This window comes from Peromyscus californicus, unplaced genomic scaffold (genome assembly GCF_007827085.1).
Source record: "Peromyscus californicus insignis strain IS unplaced genomic scaffold, ASM782708v3 Scaffold_7__1_contigs__length_154581171, whole genome shotgun sequence".
Taxonomy (NCBI): Eukaryota; Metazoa; Chordata; class Mammalia; order Rodentia; family Cricetidae; genus Peromyscus; species Peromyscus californicus.
Window position 1 is genome coordinate 64,245,613 of NW_026294595.1, and position 10,780 is coordinate 64,256,392.

Consider the following 10,780-nt stretch of genomic DNA (forward strand, 5'->3'; position numbering starts at 1 on the left):
GGCTGGCTTCAGATTGATATGGTAAAATGAACAGAAAGGGATGTGAAAACTGAAAAGGTTTTAAGAGAACATACATAATAGGAAATAGTCTCCAGGTCTGCAAAACTTCAGACAAGATGCAGACTCTGAACATGATTTTTAACTAATTTACTATCCATGGAAATGACTGAACTGAGATACTCTTCCCCAGAATCAGAATCAGGGCCACAGAACAGTGAATAGGACTTGTTTCAGAGAGCCCACCCACCAGGGACTCTCTTAACTGTAGTCCTTCACTATGTCAGCCAAATAAGATGACAGAGGAGAGGTTTGGGCAGGGACAAGTGTGGCTTTGAGACCCTTCCTCTCCTAAAGAAATGTCTTTTAACTTGGATTATTTCTATTATTACTTTGGATTATTTCTATGGGCTTACTAACGCTGTGTGTGTGTGCAACTATACAGAAGTAGGAATTTTTAATTAATCACAGAAAATTACTCACTGCTGTTATGAGCCTTGTTGTTAAATGATATTTATAAGCACTTATACATGTTTATGATTAAATTATCATGTAAAAACACCAAAAATACTAAAATAATACTGAGTACCTATATTTAAACAATCTCATGAAAATGAATCCATGACATTTTAATTTAAATAGTAAAAGTATCAATTTAAAATAATATTTACAGTTTACAATTTATGATACTAAATATGGGAGTGAGCTGTCATTGAATTGACTTATGAAAAGAAAATAAGAAATAAGTCTTTCTGTTGTTCAGAAAGAAAGCCTACTTGCTCAGGAACCACATTTTATGATTACAAATGAGAGCTCATTAGTTTCCTAACTGCATCCTTCACATCCTTGTTCCTCAGACTGTATATCAATGGGTTCAGCAAGGGGATGATGACTGTGTAGAATACTGAAGCCACCTTGACCAGAAGCCAGGAACTTTTGGTAGTGGGAACACAGTAGAGGCAGATAATAATGCTATGAAAAATGGTGATGGTAGTGAGGTGGGAGGCACAGGTGGAGAAGACTTTGTAGCGTCCCCCTGTTGCAGGCATTTTCATGACAGTGATAACAATGAAGACATAAGAGGTGAGAATTATCATCAGACTGCTTAGCTCATTGAAAGTCGCAAAGATGAAAATGACCTTCTGGCTAATGTAGGGGTCAGAGCAGGCTACAGCAACAATGGCATCATGCTCACACACAAAGTTATTTATGAACTTGGTCCCACAGAAGAATAAGGTCAACATAAAGTGTATGAATACAAAGGAACAGGTTATACCCCAGGAGTATGATGCAGCGACCAGTGAGCAACAGAGCTTTGGAGACATAGCCACTGTGTAGAGGAGGGGGTTGCACACTGCCACAAACCTGTCATAGGCCATCACTGCCAACATGAAGGTTTCTGTCACCACAAATATGCATGCAAAGAAGAATTGCATGACACAACCTGTGAAGGATATCCTTCTGTCTTCCACAATCAAGTTTTCTAAGAGTTTGGGAGTCACGACAGTAGAGTAACAGAAATCTACAAAGGACAGGTGACTAAGAAAAAAGTACATGGGGGTGTGGAGCTTGGGGTTGAGCCTGATGATGGCAATCATGCCCAGATTTCCCAGCACAGTGACTGTGTATATAGTCAGGAAGAGGAGGAACAGGGGGATCTGGAGGTCTGGGAATTCTGAGAAGCCCACGAGGATGAAGGTCACTACAGAAGTCTCATTTTTAAGAATACTATAGAAAAAAGAGGAAAGGTTCATCTGTCAATTTAAGAACTAGTATTTGTAATAGAGAAGAATAAGAAAAATTACAGAACAATTTTATGATTACTACATAATATGACTAAAAATACAACAGTTTTTAAATTTTTTTCAATATTTTACTTATACACCAAATGCAATGAACAATTTTTCAGTTTAGTGCATTGTAAAGATAATTAAGGCAGTAATAAATATTTCTAAATTTTCCAAGCTGTATTTTAATAAAAAAAATGCCACTTTTATTATAGACATCTGTATTCCTGAGAATGGCCCCTCTAACCACTATTATGAATTTGAAAGCAGAACACAATCCTTTGGTAGTAAATAGACATTACCATTGTCCACAGTTTACTTACTGTTGTACTACCCCCATTAATTCAAAGCTTAAAGTAAAAACATGAAAGTGGTTTTCTGGGAATTCAGTGCAAGAGCTTACAAAAGCCCCAGGATCATAAGTGGGTGTCTAGCCTGGGCTACATATGACCATATCTGAGAAAAGTAAAGAACACAGAAAAGTAAATGTTAACCTTTTTTCACGATATTCTAAATTTGTAATTGGAGTCTTTTTCTATATTTAGAATTTCAATCTATTTTGAATAATTTCAAGTAACATAATTTCAAAACATATAATTTTACTGTTCTCTGGCAATGTTTAATACAGTTCTATTCATGTTAAATTTATCTGAATATGAAAGGTTTATTCTTAGATTAATGTTATCCATTATAATGTGATCAAAGAAAATTGTATGCTGGGCATGTGGTGGGAAAATGATTAAAAGTAATAGTGAATGAACAGACTCATGGCTTCTCAAGATGCTAGAATAATGTACTGCTGAATGCTGAGTTTTAAACATTTTATTGAGGTAGCACATCCTGTGGGGATCAGAAAAGTTTTTGGAATAAGAAACAGAAAGACTGTAAGAGTTCAAAGACAGGTAAAAGGGGTGGGAATGCTATCTTCTGGGCATGACACTGCTGTGTCAAGCATAGCTAAAGTTATTTGTTCTGGCTCTGCACAAACTGAAGCTGTCAATAAGCCTGGGTCAGAGGAGAGTTCATACGGCTAAACTCCCTGCAAAATTATAAACAAATGTTGGATTCTGGGGTAGAAATAATCAGTTTGGTAACAAATAATGAGCCCATCAGACTCCAATGCATAGTTCCAAACTCATTGCTATACAAAATGTCTTAAAACCAGAGGGGCAGAAAACAAAATAAGTCAAAACATTAGAATGGGGACAAGAACTTGTACAAAGAGGGTAATAAGAGGGATGAAACTGATATCAGAAAGTCAGGGTTGTGGGAGTAAACAGAATGCACTACACATGTATGATATTGTCAAAGAACAACCTTAGCCATTCAAAATTGTTTATGTGACATTTTGAGAGTAACGTACATGATCATGCTGGCCTGACTGTCATTACTTTAAGGACTTCAAATGTTTTAGGAATGAGACATGAAATCTACATTGTTATGACTTCCTGAAACCACCAAACTCCACATATTGAATTATGTTACAACTGGCACAATCTTCTCAAACCTCGGAATATTTGACAACAAGTTATAATGTACATATTCATCTGAGGAAATTTAGATTTCTCTTCTGTTCTCAATATTCTCATGCATTATTTAATCACTCTCTGTGATAGGTATTATCCAGTGCATTCATCTCCTCCATACATAGTCAAGAAAAAGGTTGCTATTTTTCCATTATTAAAAATTATTGACTTTTGATTTCTTTTAGTTTTTCTTAGACCATATCTCATGTAGCTCTGTCTGGCCACAGCTGCTGCAACTTCCAGCATAGTTAAAGATGGCTTTGTAATCCTGATCTTCCAGCCTCCACCCTCTGAATGCTGAGAGTATCAGGCCCTGCTAACATAGAATCCTTGAAATCTTCTTTTAAAAGGGTAGGATGTGTATTGTTGCTCTTACTTGCCTCCAGAGAGTTATTATAAATTACATTTTATTTATTTTTACTAGTATGTTATAATTAGTATTTTATTTATGTTTTTACCAGTATGGTTTTTTTCCTTGACTGATGCACAGAAAATATCCACTAGAAAACCATGAAGGAATCAATCAAGAGTACTAAGGATTTTTTCTTAGGGAAGAAATTTGGATTTAAAGTTTTGAGATCCACAAATATGGATTTCCCTTGTAAAGATAACTAAGGTTCCTCATTCAAATAAAATAACAGAACTGAGTCAACTCACCTAAATACAGAGGGCCCCGAGTGATGCATTTATTTAAGAATTATTTGTTGCGATTAATGAGCTACAAAATTCTTCTTGAGTACTAGTTAATACATAGAAACCGTCCTGAAAGAATTTCTTTCAGCAGTATATTTTAGTGAGTGTTTTAAATGAAGTTTAGCCACTCTCTTAGACAAACTCAAATATACAAGACCAAACACTGTATCTAAAAATTAAATACTGGTTCCAAACTTTGGAACAAATATATGTCATCAAGACCTTGAGGATCAGGACACTAGGGAATTTCACTGAAAAATTGCCCAGGAGGCTACAGTTTGAACAATTAGATGTAACACTGTCCCATGTGATTGTGTGTTCATCTCCAAAGCCCTGGGGAATTTGTACTATCAACTGTACTTTGTAATTATAATGAATATGTATTGACTTTAATGGATATAAAATGCAGAAAAGCACAGGGAAGAAAAGCTAGTAACCACAGTCCAGCAAATCATTTATATATGTACACGTACATATATATAAGTATTATATACATTATATACACACATGTATGTAGTATATCATATATATAACAATACACGTGTATTATATATAATACACATAACATATAATATATAATGTCACTAATATATATAAAATTTTATATATAACTAAAATATTATATATAAGTAATATATGTCTACATGTAATATATAATAACACACATATATATATATATACACACACACAAACCCTATGACCCTTAGCTGTCTTGGACATGTGCTTTTTTGACTTCGGGGATTATTTTACCAAACTCTCTCACAAATACGTAGATAATATTAGGGCCCATCAAATGTCAAATTTTAAAGACATAATCTTGTTCCTTTTTAAAATTGTATTTATTTGTTTATTTTATGTGTATTAATGTTTTGTCTGCATGTTTGCCTGTGCACAGTATGTATAGCTGGTACCCAAGGAGGTCAAAGTAAAGCTTGATATACCTTGGCATAGGTTTGACAGGTGATTGTGAACTGTCATGTGGGCTCTGGGAATTTAACCTGGGTCCTCAGCAAGAGCAGTAGTGTTCTTAAACACTGAGCTATCTCTCAAACCTTCCCCCTACTCTTTTGTGTATGTATAAGTGTGTGTGAGAGCAAGGGAAGTTACATGCATATGAGTTCCAGTGCCCTCATAGATCAGGGTGTCTTATGCTAGAATTCTAGATACAGATAGACAATATTGGGTCTTTTGGAAGGGTAAGATGTGTGATTAACCAATGAGCCATCTTTCTTGCCACATAATCTGATTTTTACATCTCATCAAGTTATATTCTGATGGATATGTTTGATATATAAAGAAATATAGGTAATAAAGGCCATGAACAGATGGAGAAACCTATCAAAACACTTGTACTATAATGATCCAAATAATTCTATACATATTAAATGATATCATAAAGATTTGTACACATTGATGAATTTTAAATAATAAGGCAATTTTAAGTCCCTAACAGAAATATGTATCCCATTTTATAAAATGTTTGAATTTGATTTTTACTAGTATTTCTGCATTTATGTAGATAAAAACCACAGGCTATAATAACTGAAATGCAAAGAAAAATCATGTCTGGAATATTCCTATCTCAGATTCACATGTTTAAGGCTTTTAAACTTACTATCTTGAATATGTATGTCAATAAATGAGTAGATCAAAGCCATAATGACCTAACATCTCTCTACAGTAAATATGCACATAATAGACAAAAATATACCAAAGCTAAAGAAAATGTATAGATTTGTATAAGTACACAACTTTTGTGAAAGTATCAGCATTCTAAAGAAACAAAGTAGACTAGTGATAAATGCATATGCATCTATTGTATTCAAATAACAATTTCAAGAAATAACTACAGATATGCAACTACTTTACAATAAATGACATTATAGCTTTGTGAATATATTCAAAGATATTTTCGATATCTTTAAATGTAAAATGTGAGCAGAAGTGATTACTCAGTGGCTAAGACATAAACACACACACACACAGCACAGCACACATACATCTAATTAAAAATACAACAAAAATCCTTTTAAAAGAAACACAATGTATAATACCAAGTAAAATATAAATCTACTAATTCAAATATTGTAAGGATTATTTATGAGATTTATATTGTGCATTTGTGTTAAGCAAAATGTCTGGTATAAAAATATCCCTCGAAGAATAAATGTAAGCGTTTTCTTTATTTTCATCACTGTTTATTGAATAGCTCTAAATATTTGCATCCAAATTATCATACAAACTTCCTTGATGAGTGTTTCAGATCTTCTAAAAAGTCCTATGTTTGCAATATATAACTTGAGTTAAACATTTTCCTGGGCAGCATTATATTAAACTATACAAACATGGAAACATACAAGAAAGCATTGTTCTTAAAATACCTGAATAAAATATTTAGGGATAATAATCTAAGCTTCATTCTCTAATAATATTTACAGTTTGAAGGTTGTTGTAATGTATATTTTTATGAATTGAAATTGGAATGATTTATAGAAAGAAACTGAACGTGTAGATTCTTATTGATTTTTGTACCAGACCATAAGACTTTAACATTAAAAACCTCATCTTCCTAGAACCGTACTTTACAATGACAAATGAGAGCTAATAAGTTTCTTTACTGCTTCCTTCACATCCTTGTTCCTGAGACTGTATATCAGTGGGTTCAGCATGGGGATGATGACAGTGTAGAAGACCGAGGCCACCTTGACCAGAAGCCAGGAACTTTTGTTGGTAGGAACACAGTAGAGAAAAAGGATGGTACCATGAAAAATGCTGATGGCAATGAGATGGGAGGCACAGGTAGAGAAGACTTTGTAGCGTCCCCCTGTTGCAGGCATTTTCATGACAGTGATGACAATGAAAACATAAGAGGTGAGAATGATCATCAGGCTGCTTAGCTCATTGAAAGTGGCAAAGATGAAAATGATCTGCTGGCTAATGTAGGGGTCAGAACAGGATACAGCAACAATGGCAGCATGCTCACACACAAAGTTATTTATGAACTTGGTCCCACAGAAGAACAAGGACAGAAGAAAGTATATGAATATAAAAGAACAGAGTATAGCCCATGAGTATGATGCAGCGACCAGTGAGCAACAGAGTTTTGAAGACATAGCCACTGTGTAGAGGAGAGGGTTGCACACTGCCACAAACCTGTCATAGGCCATCACTGCCAACATGAAGGTTTCTGTCACCACAAATATGCATGCAAAGAAGAATTGCATGACACAGCCTGTAAAGGATATCCTTCTGTCTTCCACAATCAAGTTTTCTAAGAGTTTGGGAGTCACGACAGTAGAGTAACAGAAATCTACAAAGGACAGGTGACTAAGAAAAAAGTACATGGGGGTGTGGAGCTTGGGGCTGAGCCTGATGATGGCAATCATGCCCAGATTTCCCAGCACAGTGACTGTGTATATAGTCAGGAAGAGGAGGAACAGGGGGATCTGGAGGTCTGGGTATTCTGAGAAGCCCACGAGGATGAAGGTCACTGCAGAAGTCTCGTTTTCAGGAATACTATAGAAAAAAGAGGAAAGGTCCATCTGTCAAGTTAAGAACTATTATTTATAATAGAGAAGAAGAAGAAAACAATTACTGAACAGTTTGACAGGTACTATAGAAAATGGCTGAAAATACCAGTGCTTCATCTAATTTTAATACCCTGTTGCATAATTTATATTCCATAAACTGATACTATTTTCTGATTTAATTTATTGGAAAGAAAGTGTCTTGATGAAAGGAGATATTTGCTAACTATATTTATAGAAAGTGAGCCAGCACTATCACCTACAGTTAGCCTCCTGAAAAGGTTTATTCTAACCACTTCCATTAATTTAACCAAAAATGAGGTAGGACATGTACTGGAGGGAATATACATCATAAATTCCAAAACTTTTCATGTCTTTAATTACTACCATTATTTTAGTGTTATAGAAAATACTATATGCTATGATTTTTGGTAGTTGGGATTTAAGAAAAAAATGAGATACTTTTGAAGCTAGCTTATGGTATAAAGTCGACACTGTTTCAAAAAAACTAAGCAAAGAACTTTCTTATTATATGCTAACTTTAGTATAATATAAGTCTTTTTAAATTTGCTTTTCAATGTTATTTTTACTCTTTGAAACATTATTTAAGCATATTATGAATATATACTATGGCAATATATAAAATATTTAAATTCTTGTTGAATTTGAATTCATTGTGTTTTGTGTAGAGCCAAATACAGGCTTTGTCTATCATAACATAACAGTTAAAAAGAAAGAGTGAATATAATGCTGTTTTTTTTCTCAGTTTGGTATGTTTCTGAAGACAGGAAATTCAGAAACAATAACCACTGAGATACATTAGACATGCAAACATATTTTAAGACATTGAAGAAAATACATTCTTGAATTTTAAAGATTTATCAAAATAACTATTGAAACAGATCTAATATTCCTGGATGCTTTCAGTTGCATTCTCAACAGTAAGAGGAGGATGCTACTAATATGAAATGAGATTCATGATGACATACAGGTTATAAAATACACCATGATGGAGAGCAGATACACATCACTGAGTTTATCAAACTTTGAGTCATTTTTTTGTTGTTTTATTTTTAATGAATTACACAGTTCTCAGAATCAGGCCCACACATGGACAGCTGTCAGTAGTGGCCACCTTTGGGAATCGAATATACAAAAGCCTCTCTTCCTGAAACTGTGCACCTGATACTACAGAAGCTCATCTGGGAACCTAGTCAAGGAATTCATGTCTTCCTAGCCTCTTGTACTCTTGTTTGTCCTTTCTCTGGTTCCTCTAGGCTTCTACTTGTGGTAATAGTATCTGCCAAAAGAAAATACCAAACAATTCCTAGATAACACTCATCAGTATTAACTACAACATTTCTAGATTCTGGTCATATTTCTCACACATCTCTACGAGTGTGAGAACAGTCTATGCAACACTGTGAGGATAATTTACATCATCACTCCAACCTGATGGTGATGATTTTATGCATTTATCTGTTTTATTTTTGAAACTTAAAATCTACAATCTCCTGACTTTTCTAATACTATCCAGGTAAACAGTTTCAATCTCGGTATCATCAATACAGACTTCTATTACTCTTATGGATTTATCAACCTGATGTATTACACATATCCATATCAAATGTTAACTTTTCCATCACATTCTCAATACTATGATACATTACTGCACCATGATCCATGGCAAACTGCCTCTTCTCTGTATGTAGGCAAACAATAAGGTTTTTAGCTCTCAATTACACAACGTATGTTCTATTTCTTTTCTTTTTCACTTCTATTCTGATACAAGGTCTCATAAATTTCAGGCTGACCTTAAACTCTCTTCATAGTCAAAACTGACCTCACATTCACAATTTAGTTGAGGGAGGCCTTGAAATGTGGAAGGTGGCCTTGAAATTCTAATCCTCTCCTGTACCTTCTGCATCCTGGGATCAAAGACCTGAGGCACTATATATTACTCAATGACTCTTTTAGTATATGTGTTTTTAGACTAGACTGTTACTTTCCATTACCTCCTCAGAGATTGCAGTAATTTAAAGGTGCATTGAATAATTTACTGATATTTAAAATGTTGATTCCATTGATTAATACATAGCAGATATGAAAGCAGAAAACTAAGAAAGATCAGGATATAGTATAGCTTTTTGTTAGTGACAGTTTCCTTAGTTCATTTGAGGGTGTTAGGGTCTATTGTTTTTCCCTGAAAATGTAGCATTGGAATGAAACAGCAGAACAGAATCAACTCACCCAAACCTGTGGGCCTCTGAGTAATACATTTACTGAAGATGACTTTGCTAAGAGTTGTGAAAGCCTGAAATGTTCTAGCTTAGTAGTTAATATAAATAGCCAAGAAACAGTGGAATCCACTGGGTATATCAATGAGCATTTCACGTGACTTTGGCCTACAGTATCAGGAAAATTTAGAAATACCAGAGCAAACATTGCATCTATGAATTATATAGGAGTACCAAGTTGCATCACATATATATGTCATCAAGGCATCAGGGACCTGAAAACTAGGTAGTTTCAGAAAAATTGCCAGGCAGGGTGCAATTTGAGCAATTAGGAGCATTGTCCCATGTGATATCTTGATTGTATGTTACATTTCTAAATCCCTGTGCTATTTCTATAATCAACTTCACTAATTCATAATCATAGTAAATGCACATTGTCTCTCAAGGATGTGAAATGTAGAAATACTCGGGGAAAATGAGTTATTTAAAAATAGCTCAGAGAGATGTTATTAATTAAAACCTTAACAAATATATATCATTATATTCTAATTATCAATTTGCCCCAAATTTAAATTCAATTGTCATTTTCATTGTAATTTATAAATATGTGGCAAAATACATTTCCTATTCATGTAATTATTCATCTTATATATAATATATAATAGTTCATTATATATGAAAATAAATATAAAATCATATACATAAAGACTACCAATGTCTTAGCAATAAAATTTAAATTCTTGCCTCGGACTGGGTCTCAGTAGGGCCACCAGACGGAGGGAGAACAGGATGAAGGTGCTCAGGATAATTGGAATTTGGTGATGACAGACAGACACAGACACCAGAGTATGCTGTGAAACTGCTGCAATTTTACTGAACATCAGGTTGAGATTTTATACAATCTGAACAAGGAACTAAGCCCAGGAAAGTAATAGATGCAATCTTTTGTGGTCACACAATGTGGTTTTCAGAATGATTAATCCTTTCAGACAGAGACATGCTGTGGCCTGAAC

The 10,780-nt window shown here is 34.2% G+C and overlaps 2 protein-coding genes across 2 annotated transcripts; both read right to left on the minus strand.

Moving 5' to 3' along the window:
- Positions 1-797: 797 nt before the first annotated feature.
- Positions 798-3,996, minus strand: LOC128100914 (olfactory receptor 5D13-like). The gene is made up of 2 exons (XM_052723653.1): positions 3,968-3,996; positions 798-1,725 (listed from the first exon to the last, which is right to left on the minus strand). The coding sequence occupies exons 1-2, from the start codon at positions 3,994-3,996 to the stop codon at positions 798-800; spliced, it is 957 nt and encodes a 318-aa protein (XP_052579613.1).
- A 2,589-nt stretch (positions 3,997-6,585) lies between these two features.
- LOC128100915 (olfactory receptor 5D13-like) lies at positions 6,586-7,545 on the minus strand. Its single transcript, XM_052723654.1, has one exon. It carries the CDS (start codon positions 7,543-7,545, stop codon positions 6,586-6,588), a length of 960 nt encoding a protein of 319 aa, XP_052579614.1.
- Between the last annotated feature and the right edge of the window lie 3,235 nt (positions 7,546-10,780).

Bases quoted from the DNA above. Each gene is read 5' to 3' on its own strand.
- LOC128100914 (XM_052723653.1), bottom strand. From the start codon at position 3,996: ATGCATCACTCGGGGCCCTCTGTATTTAG. The intron at 1,726-3,967 runs GTGAGTTGACTC...TTTTTTCTATAG, and splicing joins TCGGGGCCCTCTGTATTTAG to TATTCTTAAAAATGAGACTT.
- LOC128100915 (XM_052723654.1), bottom strand. From the start codon at position 7,545: ATGGACCTTTCCTCTTTTTTCTATAGTATTCCTGAAAACGAGACTTCT.